The 17,199-nt window shown below is 48.9% G+C and overlaps 1 protein-coding gene across 1 annotated transcript in view; it reads left to right on the forward strand.

The window, feature by feature from the left end:
- Positions 1–221: 221 nt before the first annotated feature.
- Positions 222–17,199, forward strand: part of LOC128828450 (adhesion G protein-coupled receptor E3-like) — a 57,896-nt gene continuing 40,918 nt past the window's right edge. The window contains exons 1-6 of the mRNA XM_054013146.1: positions 222–1,416; positions 3,398–3,474; positions 4,332–4,421; positions 4,959–5,142; positions 6,115–6,234; positions 7,140–7,339. Coding sequence (XP_053869121.1) covers positions 222–1,416; positions 3,398–3,474; positions 4,332–4,421; positions 4,959–5,142; positions 6,115–6,234; positions 7,140–7,339 — 1,866 coding nt within the window. The remainder of the gene's footprint in view (positions 1,417–3,397; positions 3,475–4,331; positions 4,422–4,958; positions 5,143–6,114; positions 6,235–7,139; positions 7,340–17,199) is intronic.

Below are 17,199 nucleotides of genomic sequence, written 5' to 3' on the forward strand. Positions count from 1 at the left end.
ATTAACAAAAATTATTTTAATTTAGATTAAAAATATAATGGGGAAAATTTCTAGCTGCATTAAAATTTTCAAGCTCCTTTTCTTTTTTACTGTGCCTTAATTTTTGCCTTGAACAAAGTTGATCCAGTCCCTTTTACTCTATCCACCTCTTGCCAGTATCTCTCTCCACCTCCAACGTTTTATTGCTATTTTTCCTTGCAGGCACATGTCAGACTGAGACTATGGGAAGAGAATTCATCACCTCCTACATGGACGACTGTGGGAACTCTAGTCAAGTTGAAGTGCAAATTACTGGCTACTTTGCCTTCACTTCAGTGTCTGTTTCCATCTCCAATTACCCATTTGATAAGAAGATTATGGTAAATCGGGGAGAGATGGTGCGGGTCAGCCTACCAGAGTCAGTGGGAATTAAGGGTGTTATCAAGTTCTCCAAGGTGGTCCTAGTCAAGGCTGACAAAGATATCTCAGTAGTGTCTGTCAGCAACAAACATGTGAGCCCTGAGACCACTGTGCTGTATCCTGTCTCCAGCTTGGGAAATGAACACTACATAGTTACTCCCCCTACAGAATCCTTAGATAGTTACCCAGAGTTCTCTGTTATGACATACGAAGACCGCAACCTTGTGACGGTCCATGTGAAAGGCAAGTTACGTTATGGAACAAGGGTCTACTCCACTGGTGACACACTGAAAATTATACTCCTTGCTTTCCAAGGCTACCAGTTACAAGGCATAGCCGATCTGTCTGGCACCAGGATTGTCTCAGAAAAGCCAGTGGCTGTCTTGGTTGGCCAGGTGTGTTTCTGTACTAGCACAAAATGCAACCATGTCTTTGAGCAGCTCCTACCAGTTTGCAGCTGGGGTACAACATACATCATTCCTCCCTTACCCTGGCAGAAAGTAGATGAAATAGTCTACATCACTGCTTCCCAGAGCACAACTGTGTTGTATCAACTAGGGGAACAGGCAGAGACTGTTACTCTAGCAGGAGGCAGTGTACTCCAGCGTCCGGTCAAGCCCTCGATCCCAGTCTTCATCTCTGCTAATGTGGGCATCCAGGTGGTGTTCTACAGTGTGGGTGCACCTCTCCCTAATTCCTCCCATGCCTTCCTGATGAATGTTCCAGATGTTGACAGTTACTGCCGGATGTATTCTATAAATGCCCAGCAGGGCTTCGAGAACTTTGCCTTGATGGTGGCCAATACATCAGAGACTGGCGCCATCATCCTAGACAATCAGCCTGTAAGGGATGTGGTGTGGAACCGAGTCCCTGGCACTGAGTTCGTTTGGAGCATGCATATGCTTACACCTGCCATCAGATCCCATGCTGTGGAACATCCCAGCTCTCCATTTGCGTTACTGAGTGTTGGCATTGCCGCCATGGACAGCTATGGGATTCCGGGTTCCTGCAGGAAGGGTGAGTAGCATGGGTTTTAAATTGATTTTGACCATAGTTTGTGTCCATGCTGCAAAGAAAACAGTGTCACAACCAGGGAGGCAACCGTGGGCCTGGTGTAAAGTCTATTGATTTTGATGGGGCTCCATTGAGTTACATCAGCTGAGAATTTGGCCCAACACGCCATCCTAGGCCACCACTAGCCACAGTTACTTCGGCTGTGTCCATACTCCAGCAGTGACAGCAGCACAGCTACGGTGCTGCAGCTGTGCCTCTGTAGCACTGTAGTGTAGACACTTGGTACAGCGATGGAAGGAGTTTTTCTGTCACTGTAGTTAATCCACCTGCTGAGAGGTGGTATCTAGGTTGATAGAAGAATTCTTCTGTCAACCTAATGGTGTCGACACTGGGCTCAGGACACCTTAACTATGTCTCTCAGGGGTGTGAATTTTTCACATAGCTAGATCTACCTACGTTGTAGGTGTAGTCCAGGACTAAGATTGTGCCTGTGTTGCTAGCTGCACCCAACTAGTTTCAGCCCAGCTCATGCAGTTAGGCAGATGCTCACCAGCTGTTCTGAATTGGTTTAAGAACTGTTGCACTTTCCCTGCTACACCTGGTTGTAACGCCCTCTGGGTACCCAAGAGAATTTTGTGCCTGATTCTTACATATGCCACTCCTGTGCTTCTGGCAGGGAATAGAAAGGGTGGAGGAAAAGGTAGCTTTAAGCCACCTTTGTGCTCTATGCATTCTGGGACCATGCAAGGCTGCTGTACTTTATCCTCTGCTTCCCATGGCCCCTGAGAACCAGAAAGTAGCTGTAGCATGGTGCATTCTGACTACATCTTTGATCTGCCTTGCATATGAAGCCAAGATCATGTAAAGGCCCTTCTACCAGTTCCACACTAGCTGTGGAGGGAATGCTCCACAGGGAACATTCCTCAGAGCCATTTACACCCACTTTAACCGCCTTTTCCAGGCCAGAGAAACATAAGGCTTTTAGTGTAACTGAGGCCTGCTCAATACCTGAAACTTCAGTCAAGCATAAGCCAGCCTAAGCCTCAGTGTAGGCAACACTAGGTCAACAGAAGAATTCTTCTCTTGTCCTAGCTACCAGCTCTCAGAGGTGGATTTACTACAGCAATGGAAGAATCCTTCCATCACTGTAGTCAGTGTCTACACTACAGTGGCACAGCTGCAGCTGCGCAACTTTAGTGTTTCGAGTGCAGACATATCTTGATGAGACTCCGGCCTTTTAGAAGTACAATAGCAGGGTTAGAACACTTCTGGGGAAGGGAAACGTCTCGACTATAGATGTAACAACCGTCATCTTGGTTATCACCAAAGATGAAACCCAGGACTTTGTAACTGCATGACCCACTACTGTTTGAGCTAAGGGATGAACTCCCATAGCTAGGAGCTGTAGCAGAACCAGACCCTTGGTGGACCAGCCCCTAGAGGACACATAATATACACTGATTAATGAGATACACAGGTAAAGCATAAGTGAGTATTAACCAGGTGATGTGTGGACACACACCAGGCTTTTAGGGCCGAATGTATTGCTAACTGATTAGAGACTCTATTGAAAGTTGTCAGATAGACAGGGCTTAAGGGATCAATGGAGTTAAAGGGAGAAAACACCTGCTGGGTTTCAGTAGATCATCAACTTTGTATTCTGGTAGGAAGAAAGGATGGCCCTTGTGCCTAAAGAGCTTGGCTAGGACTCAAGTGATCAAGCTTCCATTCCCAGCTCTGTCCTAGAGTCCCTGTGTGTGTGGGCTTAGGTGTGTCACTTAGGCCAAGATTTTCAAAATTGCCTTGTGATTTTGGTTGCCTAACCTGAGACCTTAAAGGAGCCTGATTTTCAGAGGGTGAATGCTCAGCACTTTTGAAAGTCAGGGCCCTTTTAAGATGTCTCAAATCACGAGACACTTTTGAAAACCTTAGCCCTGCAGATGTTGACCTGATGTAATTGTCCTGCCTCTCTTTCTGTTGCTAGATGTTACATTTAAATACCAGACTGAGACTCCACATATAAAAGAGCAGTTGGAGATGTGCAAAGATGTCTTTCTGCAGGTACATCGAAGGGGTTTATTTGGGCTTTGAGGGTTTTCACAAAGAGGACACAGAAAACTTTGAGGCTGAGAATTCTCAGCTTATCCAGGGTTTACCACTGACTGGAGTGGGAGCAGAATTAGTGGAACACCAGGTGCTTTTGAAAACTAGACCGTATCATGCTTAGGTGTGTGATGCCCCCACTATACATCAGAGTTCTGCAGTTAAGGCACCAGCCAGAGATACAGGAAGTCAGAGTTTGATTCCATCTCTGCCTCAGACTCACTGTGTGACTTTGGGCCATTTGCTCAGTGTCTCTGTGCATCGGTTCCCCACATGTAGAAGGAGGATAATAATCCTTACAAACCCCTGTGAGGATGGGAAGGAGAAATTCATTACTATGTGAAATATCAGCATGTCTGTGGGCTTCACCACACTTATGGTACATCTACACTACAGGGGGGAGTTGATTTAAGATACGCAAATTCAGCTACGTGAATAGCGTAGCTGAATTCGACGTATCGCAGCCGACTTACCCCGCTGTGAGGACGGCGGCAAAATTGACTTCTGCGGCTTTCTGTCGATGGCGCTTACTCCCACCTCCGCTGGTGGAGTAAGAGCGCCGATTCGGGGATCGATTGTCGTGTCCCGACGGGACGCGATAAATCGATCCCCGAGAGGTCGATTTCTACCCGCCGATTCAGGCGGGTAGTGTAGACCTAGCCTCAGCCTTAACATGTCGTAATCTGTAGCATTCCAGTGGGACACCCAGCCATCCATAGGTCAAAGCAACATCGCTCTGCAGAACCATTAACCTTACTTTTGGGTGGCGTTTCCATGCTTTCAGAAATAACCCATTTCCTCTGATTGTTCTGCAGGGCAGCAACAGTGAATTTTGCTCCTTCGTGAATTCAACCTTAGTGAATTTGGAGACCATGTGTGCCCAGGACAGAACAGTATCGCTGAAGGTCAGAGGTTCTGCCCCTATGTGTGTGGGCGCTCTATTGCCAAATGCCTTGAGCACTGGAATAGCAGTCTCACTTTGAGGGGAATTGTAGCTGCTCTTCAGAAAAGGGGTGTGTGTGCACATGTGCATGCTCTCTATCTTAAGTGGCAGGGGATCTGGGTTCTGTCCCCACTGGTCCTAGGAAGATCCAGATTGCTTCCAGGGGCAACACAGAGAGAACCTAGATGCCTGCTGATTTGTTGCAATGTTCTCTGGCCCATACACTGAAGGGACCAGGGATGAGGAGCGAATGACACAGGGCGTTAGCCCTACCCTGGCTTCAGCCTACTGTGGAGTCCTGAGCAAGCCTCAGTAGCCTCACTCGCTCTGTAAAGGGCTCCCTCTTTGAGAATGCTGCAGTCCCTCTGGGTGGGGAAGGTCACTATGAACACATATGTCCCTAAGAGGGGTCATTGTTCCCCTGGTAGTCTGAAGAATGTGTCTCATGAACCACTGAAATCCTCCCTCCTTCTCAGGGTGTTTCCTTTCCCAATCCCAGGAAGTTGCTGGCCCCTTTGGTTCTTTCCTGAATAGCTCCACCCTCAGTGCTGGTGGGAACGAGAGCAAGAGGGAGGTGGCCGCCGCCGTGACGTTCCTCCTGCAGAGTGTGGAATTGGCTGCACTGACGGCTGCTTTGACGTCTCCGGAGATGAAGAAACAGAATGTGACAACAGAGTCTATGGGTGAGGAGGATGGGAGGCTCCCACATCACCTGGTGGTGGCTGTGAGATAGGGGGTTATACTCTTTTCAATACAGAACACCACTGCAGCCTCGCTGCCCCTCTCTCAGGGTTTATAACCCAGCCATAGGCGGCAGGTGAACAAGCCATTGAGAGAGGCTAACCATTGAGAGAGACGAGCCCCCAGCCCCTCCCTCTCTGCCCAAGGCCCCACCCCTCCCGTTCCACCCCCTCTCTTCGGCTGGAGCCCAGAGCAGCCCGCCCCCATCCCTGTGCTACCCCAGCCCTGGAGCGCCAGGTGGGCAGCGCAGCGGGAGCACCCCCAGCCCTGGAATGCTGGGAAGCCGGAGCGTCCCCAAATCCAGAGCTGGGCGGATGGGCAGGCAGCATGACACGGCATGGCCCTGGGCCAGCACCCCCAGCCCTGGGCCTTGTGAGCACCAGCCCCAGCCTGCCTGCCCCAGCCTCTCAGCCACAGAAGAGCCGGAAGGGAACTGGAAGCATGCAGGAGCGGACCTGGGGTCAGAGCCTGTGTGGGTCCAAGGCAGGCTGTTTGGAGAGGCACAGCCTTCCCCGGCCTATGCTACCCGCCACTCATAAATGCAGCCCTGGGGCTTTGCAGCAATGGCAGCTGCCTGAGAGGGTTTTAAAAGCAATGCCAATCTCCTGTCGCCACAGGCAGCTGCCATTGCGTCCTCCTTTCACTCCCTGCCCCAGCAATACCCCATCCTGCTGCTTCCCCTGCTAAAGCGCAGAGGTGAGGCAGCAGGGAGAAGTTGCCTTCTGCCTCTTGGCACAGTGGCATCTTCATGGGGACACACGGATGATAGATCATAGGTCAGCCAGAGGGATTCAGGGAAACACAGAGAAATGGAGGTGAGGAGAAAGGGGGAGGGGGTGGTGGGATTCCGAGAGAGTGGAGCTCCGAACCTGCCTTGCCCTTGCAGCAAGAGGCTTTGCCATTTCTCTCCCCAGCTATCGAGACGCTCCTCGTTGTCCCGGCTGCAGGTCCCTGTGATGAGGTCTTCAGGCTGATTGCTCAGGAGGAGACAATGGACATTCACTGTGATACGGTCACCAGAGCAGCGACAGAAGGTACCATCCTAGTGCTTCCCAGGCACTCACCCCTTTAATTAGACACCAAACCTCAGCCCTAGTTCTCCCCTTCCTCTTGCCCCAGGCTGGCTTGCTTGCCTTTGTTATCCTGACACTAGTGTGGACCTTGTTGGCTGAGCCAGTGTTTCTCAGGCCATTGAGCTCTGCAGAGCCCTTCATTCCTGGTTGTTCCGCAGCATGAAAACCGAGAAGTGGGGGGACAGGCAGGTGAGAAAAGCTTTGATAGGCATATGAACTGGTCCAGAGAATGGAAAGATCAGAGATCTGTTGGCCCAACACATGATGTCCTGATGATGAGCCCAGCTAGGTCCTAGGTTGATGTGCGTGACTTTCTGGAATGGAACCAGGATAATATATACCAATTTTACTACAATTTTCAGGCCAGTATGACCTAACTGGGACTGGTTCTTAATTCTATATCACCAAGGAAGGCTCCTCACTAAGCAACCCCTCTGCCTCTCCTAACGAAGAAAAACTATGGCTTCACCTCAGTGCCTTTCACGTAGGGCTGTCTAGCTAGCTGGATAATGTACAATATGGGGGTATGATTTCTAAAGAGCACTAACGTACTGTTTATTAATTGGTCTGTATAGACCCTACTTGTGTGCACTAAAGTTCCCTAGTGTGCTCTAATATACGTTAGTGCACTTTAGGAATCACACTCCCATAGTGCATGCCAGATGTTTGGAACATAGAAGCACTTCTGTGGAAGAAGGGGGAGGAGGCAATATATTCTAGTGGTTAAAGCTCAAACTGCTAGCCAGGACTCCTGGATTCTTTTCCCAGCACTGCCCCAGACTCACTGTGACCTTTGGCACCTGGCTTGCTCTTTCTTTGTCTCAGTGTCCCTGGCTCTATGATGAAGCATCATTTCATGTTTTCAGATTCTGGGGCTGTTGCTTTTATTTCTTACTCCACCCTGGACTCCATAATTGACAAGAGATTTCTCAACGAGGGAGATCTAATGGCTGATGAGAAATTGAGGAATTTTCACCTGAATTCCAGGGTGGTGAGTGGGGCTGTCGGAGCTGGGAGGTTCATGAACCTCTCCAAACCTGTGAACTTCACCCTGCGCCATAGACAGGTGAGTGTAGATCCTTTTACTTTGCTCTGTGGCTGGGGCTCCAGCTGGTCACTTAAAAGGTGCCTCTCCTGCAGGGCATTTGAGTTGTGTTGCCTTTCTGGACTGAGAAACAGTTATCTGAGAAAGAGAGGGCGCTTCTTCAGTCCTGACACGGGTGCTGTTTTGGTGGAGGATGTTACATAGGGTTCACACCAGACCTGATTGGGTTATGATTCATCATGTAAAATGCTCTAAAGTAATAACTGTGCCTGGTTCACCCTTTACAGAAAGAATAATTGGAAGGCAGGGGCAGGGGGGAAAGGAAACGGACAGCGTTAAGGTGGCTGAGGCTTGGGCCGCAGCTGGGTTGTGTCTGGGGCCAGGAGTAGGGCCAGAGCCATGGTAGGGGGCCAAGGCTGGGGATGGGAGTAGCACAGCAACGGGGCTGCGGTGAGGGCCAGTAGCCGAGCCTTTGGCCAGGTGCTGCTCTGCTCCCAGCCCCGCCCCTGCCTCCAGCCTCGGCCCTGGGCCGGGAATGGAGCCCCAAGGGGCTGGGGCTGGGAGTGGAGCCATGCTGAAGCTCAGGACGATGCCAGACATGGGGCTGGAAGTCAGAGATGTGGCCAGGGCCGGCTCTAGGATTTTTGCCGCCCCAAGCAGAAATAATTTTGGCCGCCCCCCGCTGTTTTTTTCTTACCCCACCCCCGGCCCCGCCTCAGCTCCACCCTTCCCCAAATCCCCAGCTCTTCCTCCTCCCCCCAGGCTCTCAAGCCTAGGAGGGAGGGGGAGCAGCGGCGCGCGAATCAGCTCTTTCGCTCACCGTGGTGCACGAACGGCAGCAGCGGAGATGAGCTAGGGCGGCCGGGGCACATTTTTTGGGGCGGCATTCTGGCGCCGGCCATGCTGCCCCTAAAAATGTGCCGCCCCAAGCACCAGCTTGTTTTGCTAGTGCCTAGAGCCGGTCCTGGATGTGGCTACCGGTGGGAGCAGAGCAGAGCTCAGGGTAGGGAGGGGCTGGGTGGTGCTGTCATGTCCCTCCAAAGGTTCCTCTGTGCCCCCATAGGGGGCGCACCCCACAGTTTGGGGACCTCTGCCCTATAGATAGCAGAGTTCAGGGAACCAGCATGAGATGGTGCCTTCTTTGATAAAGTAATGAACTTGCTAGGGTGCATGTGGGTATTTGTGGGCAGGTGTGTGAATGCCTTTCAGTAGTTCAAATCGGAACTGCACAATTGTGTGTCATAGACCCTACAGTGCTGAAAGTTAAGGGAATTACCACTTTAGCTCTGGGATTGGGGGTTTGTGCTATTTTAGCTGGAGGTTCTTCTTCGAGTGGTGTCCCTGTGGGTGCTCCACTCTAGGTATTGGTGTGTCCCTGCGCCGGAGATCGTAGATTTCTCGCAACAGTACTTGGTCGGGGGAAGGGCATGCACAGGAGTCCACTACCCTGGTGCAGAGCGTGGCACAGGCAGTGGCATCATGATCAATGCTGCCCCCACCGGCACTGACCCAAGACTTGCTGCTGCCTAACAAGCTGAATCCAACACCGGTCAGTGCTCCAACGGTTGACTGCAACCCCAAGGCAGGACCTGCGTCCTGCTGACATAGCAGTTTCTTCGGCACTGCAGTCACCACTGCTCGGCACCGAACACTCCCCGAGCTACATAGCACGGTACCATCCTTCATCTCCTGCACCACTCTGCATGCATAGTGGCGAGGAAGGAGAGGTGCAGGACAATGGCTTCTCCTCTCAACATTCATCCCCATCCCATGAGACCTACATGGAATGCTGTGAAGCCTAAGCCTCATCCCGCTGATCATTCACAGCCCTGGTATGAACAGCACTGGCCTTACCCATTACCACCTGTGACAGTACCTCCCATAAGGCTTTATGGGAATATGACATAACTGGAATATGTTTTGTACTGCCTGTGCCATGTAATGTATCTCTGTAAAGGTTCTGGTCTACTGTATCTATTCATCCTATTTGTACACATACATCATTTTCTACTTGAGGGTAAGAATATGGGCTGTATACTTGCTTGGTTTCCAAGTAAGCTTTGTGAGGCATTTGGTCAGCTTCTTTAGGAAGGAATTCGCCAGGTTAAGTACCTGATCAGGAAATACTTGGGGAACAATGCAGCTTGGAATACTCCAATCCACATAAGAAGTCTTCCTGGAGACCTACAAGATACCATGTGGACAATGTCTTCTGCCTGTAAAGGCTGAGTCATGCATGGACATGTAACTTGTCCAGGTGACTCCAGAACTCCATCTTCTTTTTAATTTTAAATTTTTTAATTAATTAATGGAGATATCTGATCTCCTAGAACTGGAAGGGACCTTGAAAGGTCATTGAGTCGAGTCGAGTTAAGTCCAGCCCAGCCCCGCCCCACCCCCTGCCTTCACTAGCAGGACCAAGTACTGATTTTGCCCCAGATCCTTAAGTGGCCCCCTCAAGGATTGAACTCACAACCCTGGGTTTAGCAGGCCAATGCTCAAACCACTGAGCTATCCCTTCCCCCCTTGGAGCTGGACTTTGCATAGGAGTGAGGCAGGGGGTCTCCACCCACAAGAGAAAGTCTATTTAAACCCGTGGAAGACCCCTCCATTTTGTCTTCAGCTGGCTAAAGAGAGTGCCTCTCCACCCTCCAGGATAGTTGAAAGAAACTGGAACAAAGGACAATAACTACAGGGGGTGCGAGTGATTGCTGGACCCAGGCTAAAAAGAGATTAGTCTATAAAAGGGAGCATTCTGGAACTGGTGAGGATCTTATCTGTATTCAGTTTGATTAGACATAGATATGTGCATTTTATTTTATTTTGCTTGGTGACTTACTTTGTTCTGTCTGTTACTACTTGGAATCACTTAAATCCTACTTTCTGTATTTAATAAAATCACTTTTTTACTTATTAATTAACTCAGAGTATGTATTGATACCTGGCGGAGCAAACAACTGTGCATATCTCTCTATCAGTGTTATAGAGGGCGAACAATTTATGAGTTTGCCCTGTATAAGCTTTATACAGGGTAAAACTGATTTATTTGGGTTTAGACCCCATTGGGAGTTGGGTATCTGAGTGTTAAAGACAAGCACACTTCTGTGAGCTGTTTTCAGGTAAACCTGCAGCTTTGGGGCAAGTAATTCAGATCCTGGGTCTGTATTGGAGCAGACGGGAGTGTCTGGTTCAGCAAGACAGGGTGCTGGAGTCCTGAGCTGGCAGGGAAAACAGGGAAAGAAGTAGTCTTGGCACATCGGGTGGCAGCTCCCAAGAGTGTTTCTGTGATCCAACCCGTCACACCACCTTACCCCATTCAATGGCCATAATGGGGTCCTTGGTCCACATACCAGAACCCCTATTCTGGTCCCCCTTCCCCAGCAACAAGAGGTTTCAGAGTACACCCATCCTTACCACACAGAGAAACCTCTGACCCCCCTGAGACAGAGATAAAAGAGGAAGAGATACTATCTCAGGCAGACCTGGATGATTCACCACCTCTCCCACACTCATCTTCTGCACCAGACAAAGCGGTGACACTGTCTACCTCAATGACACCAGATGACCTGAAACAGTTCCAAGAACTCTTCAAAAGAATAGCAAACAGCCAAGAAATTGCCTTACATGAGGTGCAGGAGAAACAACATAAGTTGTTAAAAATCTTACAACTGGCATCATCGACCAAGATTGCCTTCCCCATGGATGAGGCTATAATGGAGCCTGCGGAGGTAATATGGCAAACACCGGCATTGGCACCACCCACCAGCAAAAAGGCTGGCAGAAAATATTTCATTCCAGCCAAAGGCATGGAATTTTTGTTTTCACACCGTCAAGCCTGTTTTCTGGTACTAGAGGCTGCTAATCAGTGCAGTAAACAGCCTCATTTCCGCTCCATACCGCAAGATAAAGAACACAAGAGACTGGACCTCTTTGGGCGGAAAGTACTCGTCAGCTACCCTTCTGCTTAGAGTTGCCAACTCTTCTGCTCTACTAGCGAATTACGACTACTTTAACTATAGTAAAATACAAGAGCTCATGGAAGACTTCCCCAAGAATAAACATCCTCAACTCAATGCCATTATCAACGAGGGTCAGTTAATAGCCCGCACAGTGCTGCAAGCCTCAATGGATGTAGCAGACACAGCTGCCCAAACAACTGCAACAGCAGTGGTTCTGAGAAGAACATCATGGTTGCAGGCTTCGGGAATTCCAAAAGAACTACAGCTAAAAGTGGAGGACATCCCCTTCGATAGGAATAAACTATTCTCATCTCAAACAGACGACGTCTTCCATACCATGAAGGTCTCCTGAACGACACCGCATACACTAGGCATACACCCACCGCCTGACAAATGCCCTCACTTTACATCATACCAGAGGTCATGAGACACCTTGTTTAACCATCAACAACCACAATACTTCACTCAGAACAGACCCAAACAACAGGCCCAGAGACGACGAGCTCCACAGAACCAGGCCTCATCCGCCCGTCCATCTACATCTAAGACACAATTTTGAAGTCTTGGTCGAGGGTATGCATGACCTCCCCACACCTCTAGCGCCAACAGATACCCCATCCGACAATTTTGGTCATCGCCTATGCCCATTTTACCATGCCTGGGCTGTGATAACCACAGATCAATCGGTTTTGGAGATCATACAATCTGGCTACACCATTCCTTTCACAGCCATCCCCCCTACCCTCCCTCCTTCCCCATCCCTCTTCAGGGACTCCTCTCATGAGCACCTTCTGCAACAGGAAGTAGACCACCTCCTACTGCTGGGTGCTGTAGAACCAGAACCATATCAATACCGAGGGAGGGGTTTTTATTCCAAATATTTCCTAACAGAGAAGAAAGGAGGGGGATGGAGACCAATCTTAGATCTCTGAAAACTCAACAGGTTCGTACGCAACTACAAATTCAAAACGGTCACTCTGGCCACAATAATCCCAGTGCTAGATGGGGAGGACTGGTTTGCAGCCCTCGACCTCCAAGATGCAAACTTCCATATTACAGTACATCTTGCCCACAGACAGTTCCTGCGATTCACAGTAGGACCCAACCACTACCAATAAAGGATCCTTCCCTTCAGACTGTCCACTGCTCCCCGCATATTCTCAAAAACGCTCGCGGTAGTAGCAGCACATTTACGACGCAAAGGAGTCATAATCTTCCCCCATTTGGACAATTGCCTTCTCAAGGGTGCCAATGGACAAGAAACGGCAGGCATGCTGAAGACCACAATAGACCTGTTTCACCAGCTAGGTCTACAGATAAACAAAAAGAAATCCACCCTGGAACCAACCCAGCGATTGGAGTTTATCTGAGCTGACCTAGACTCCATACAAGCCAAGGCAATATTGCCAAACCACAGATTCACTACATTGACCAATCTTATTTCCATGGTAACCATCAGCCCATAAAATTCAGTGAGGACATGCCTTCAGATTCTAGGACATATGGCAGCTATAACTTTCATAGTAAAGTATGCCAGACTCCATATTTGCTGTCTTCAGCAATGGCTGAACACGGTCTATGTACCCAGCAAACACTCTCTCAACAGACTTGTGACACTACCACCAAGAGTTATCCTCTCCCTACAATGGTGGACACAGCCAGGGAATGTATACTCTGGGATTCCCTTTCAACAAGACCCCCCATCAGTGACTATTAGAACAGAAGCCTCTCTGATAGGTTGGGGAGCCCACTTGGGTCACCACAATGTACAAGGCAAGTGGTATGTGACAGAAACTCAACTACATATCAATCTCCTGGAACTCCATGCGGTACACAATGCATGCCGACACTTCCTCCTACTCATACGAGAAACCTCAATCTCTATTCTCACCGATAATGTTGCGTGCATGTTTTACATCAATCACCAAGGGGGAGCCAGGTCTCACTCTCTATGCATAGAAGCCATGAACTTATGGAACTTGTGCATCTGCAACAATATAAACATCACAGCATCATACCTACCAGGGTGCCAAAACACTACAGCCGACAATCTCAGCAGGCACTTCTCACAGGAACACGAGTGGGAAATCCACAACAGTGTTCTTGACACAATATTCCAAAAATGGGATCACCCAGCAATCGACCTTTTCGTCTCAGTCATAAATCACAAATGTCCACTATTTTTCTCCAGGGCAGACCTGACACTGGGATCGTTAGGAGATGCCTTCCTCATCCTGTGGAACGCATCACTCATGTACGCCTTCCCACCGATCCCACTGATCCCATGGGTCATCCGCAAGATACGACTCGACAGAGCATACATCATTATCATTGTCCCCACATGGCAGAGACAGACTTGGTTTCTGTACCTCTCACATCTAGCAGTCTCTGCCCCACAACCGCTGCCTTTCCGGACGGATCTTCTGTCCCAGAGCAAGGGCCTGACGCTCCATCCAGACCCAACGAAACTCCATCTCAAAGCGTGGCTCCTCTCTGGTTCCAGCATGGGGAATTGAACTGTTCGGAGAAAGTAAAACAGGTATTACTAAATAGCTATCACCTCACCACTAGAAATACTTACCACCACAAGTGGAGAAGATTCTCTCTTTGGTGTCAGCAAAAACAGCTGGATGCGACCAAGGCGCTGCTATCTATGATCTTAGACTACCTATTAGAATTGAAGGAAACGGGGTTAGCCATAAACTCTATTAAAGTACACCTGGCTGCCATCACGGCCCTCCACAGACAGATAGAAGGGGCTTCAATATTCACTCACCCAATTACACAGCTAGGCGCTTTCTAGCAGGTATACAGAACACGTACCCAGAAGTACGGCAACCTGCACCACCCTGGGATCTCAATCTTGTGTTCAAATGTCTCACAAGACCACCCTTCGAACCTCTAGCAACCTGCTCGCTCCTTCATATGTCAATGAAGGTCGCATTCCTAGTGGCAATCACTTCTGCCAGACGTGTCAGCAAAATAGGAGCATTGATGGTTGAACCACCATACACTGTATTTAACAAAGACAAAATTATGTTAGCATCCTCACCAAAATTCTTGCCCAAAATGGCTACACATTTTCATATTAACCAAAACATACACTTACCTGCCTTCTATCCCAAGCCATATAACGACTCTTGAGAAGCAACGTTGCACATGCGAGATGTCAGATGGGCTGTAGCCTTCTACTTGGACAGAACAAAACCATTCCACAAGTCACCAAGACTATTCGTCTCTACAGCAGAGCGCTCCAAGGGCTCTACAATATCGACCCAGAGACTCTCCAAATGGGTCTCTACCTGTAACTTGCTACCATCTGCATCACAAAGAACCCCCCGTGGGCATCAGATTCCCACTCAACATGAGCCATGGCGACATCAATCACATTCTTGAACAATATCCCCTTAATAGATATTTGTAGAGCTGCAAACTGGACATCAGAGCATGCTTTTGCAAAGCATTATGCTATCACCCAAGGCCTTGTCTCATACTCTATCGTTGGCCTCACTGAGCTCTCATCACACACTTATACATACCTCTGAAACCTTACCACCCCTGGTGGGGGTACTGCTCTACAAGCATATAGAGTGGAGCACCCACAGGAACACCACTCGAAGAAGTAGAAGTTACTTACCTTGTGCAGTAACAATGATTCTTCGAGATGTGTGTCCCTGTGGGTGCTCTACTACCCACCCTCCTCCCCTCTACTTCGGAGTTCACACAGCCAAGCTCTGGGGTAGAGAAGGAATGGAGGGGACGGTCAGGGGAGTGTGCACTACAGGAGGTGCCAATGGCTGCATGAGACAACTCCTGTGCACGCCCTTCACCCGACCGAGTACTGCTGTGAGAAATCTCCTATCTCCAGTGCAGGGATGCACCGACACCTAGAGTGGAGCACCCACAGGGACACACATCTCGAAGCACCATCATTACTGCACAAGGTGAGTAACTTCTTCATCTTGCTTGTATGTACACTGCCAATGAGATGTCCCAAATGGTTGTTATGTGCAGCACAATGAGAGCCATGAAGCCATTGATGACTTCAGGTTTATTACTGTGTATTAGAGATTTGTGACAAAAGAAACGGTATTCTCCCCATGATCCAGTGAGGATGATGATGATGGGGTGTTTTTGTTTCCAGGCAAAGAAAGAGGAGGAAGAGACTCGCTGCATTCATTGGAAATTCATCGCTGGGAATGGCACCTGGCCTAAGGATGGCTGCACTGTTCTCCACACAAACAGCACTCACACCATCTGCAGCTGTGACCATCTCTCCAGCTTCGCACTCCTTATGGGTCACACCAGAGTTAAAGGGAGAAAACACCTGCTGGGTTTAGGTAGATCATCAACTTTGTATTCTGGTAGGAAGAAAGGACGGCCCTTGTGGCTAAAATGCTAGGCAAGGACTCAAGTGATCAAGCGTCCATTCCCAGCTCTGTCCTAGAGTCCCTGTGTGTGTGGCCTTAGGTGTGTCACTTAGGCCAAGATTTTCAAAATTGCCCTGTGATTTTGGTTGCCTAACCTGAGACCTTAAAGGGGCCTGATTTTCAGAGGGTGAATGCTCAGCACTTTCGAAAGTCAGGGCCCTTTTAAGATGTCTCAAATCACGAGACACTTTTGAAAACCTTAGCCCTGCAGAGGTTGACCTGATGTAATTGTCCTGCCTCTCTTTCTGTTGCTAGATGTTACCTTTAAATCCCTGACTGAGACCCTACAGATAAAAGAGCAGTCGGAGATGTGCAAAGATGTCTGTCTGCAGGTACGTTAAAGGGGTTTATTTGGGCTTTGAGAGTTTTCACAAATAGTACACAGAAAACTTTGAGCCTGAGGATTCTCTGCTTATCCAGTCAGGGCCGGCTCTAGGCACTAGCAAAGCAAGCAAGTGCTTGGGGCAGCACATTTGTAGGGGCGGCAGGGATCCAGCAGGGGAGCTGAGAACCAACAGGGGGCCCTGGGAGCTGTAGTTCCTTGGTTAGCTCCCTGCCTATAGAGCCAGCCCTGGAGTAGGGAAAGAACTACATTTCCCAGCATTCCCTTGGCAGTGATCAACAGGAAAGGGAGGGGGAGGGAGTGAGGTAGCTGGGACTTCATGCTGCAGCTTTCTGTAAATAGAGAGCTCACTGCTAGAATGGGGTGGCACTGTGAACGGGGGAACAAGTGTGCTCAAGGAGTAGAAGGCTTTGGCCCAGATATCCCCTTCAGAAGACATCCCCAGACTGGATTAGGGATATTGGTGTGACCTCACCTTGCAGCCCCCAAAGAAAGAATTGGGTGGACTAAATGGACAGTGCACCTCTCTATCTGAAGCCTAGCAAGGGAGGTACGTGGATCCCACTAGAATTTAAAATGAAAAGTAAGGGAGGGGAGGCTCTACTAGAGGACCTGGGCAGCTTTAGATACAGTACCAGGCACGTAGGAAGATTTCTACTTCTGAGCCATGGAAGCAGAAATGGACTTTTCCTTTCCAGATTTAGCTAATAGTCAGAAGGGGAATCTAGCACCTGCCTTCCAGATTTGAACACCCTCAAAATTCAGGAGTGCTGAAGCTCAGTTTGGGCAGCTGTTACTTCATTTCTCCCAAATCAAATATACTGATCCACTGTAACTTGCTGTAGAAAAGTAGGATAAAATTGAGCAAGAAATGCTTCCCAGTGGTTATTAGGACTGGAATTGCTATTTTCAACAGCCATTGCCTTTTTTTTTTTTAAGTTTTATTTGTTTAAAAGGAAGACAGTGATATTGCATTGGCAAATTCCCCATAGAAACAAAGAGTGGAACAAAAGAATAATAAAGGCACCTCAACTTTTCCTCATTTATGTAGGACAGTCTTATAATATGCATCCAGATATCCTTCCATAACACAAGCTGAAAATTGTTGCACTTTACTGCAGTTCTGTAACCATATGGGAACCAATCCTG

Source organism: Malaclemys terrapin, chromosome 23, assembly GCF_027887155.1.
Source record: "Malaclemys terrapin pileata isolate rMalTer1 chromosome 23, rMalTer1.hap1, whole genome shotgun sequence".
Taxonomy (NCBI): domain Eukaryota; kingdom Metazoa; phylum Chordata; order Testudines; family Emydidae; genus Malaclemys; species Malaclemys terrapin.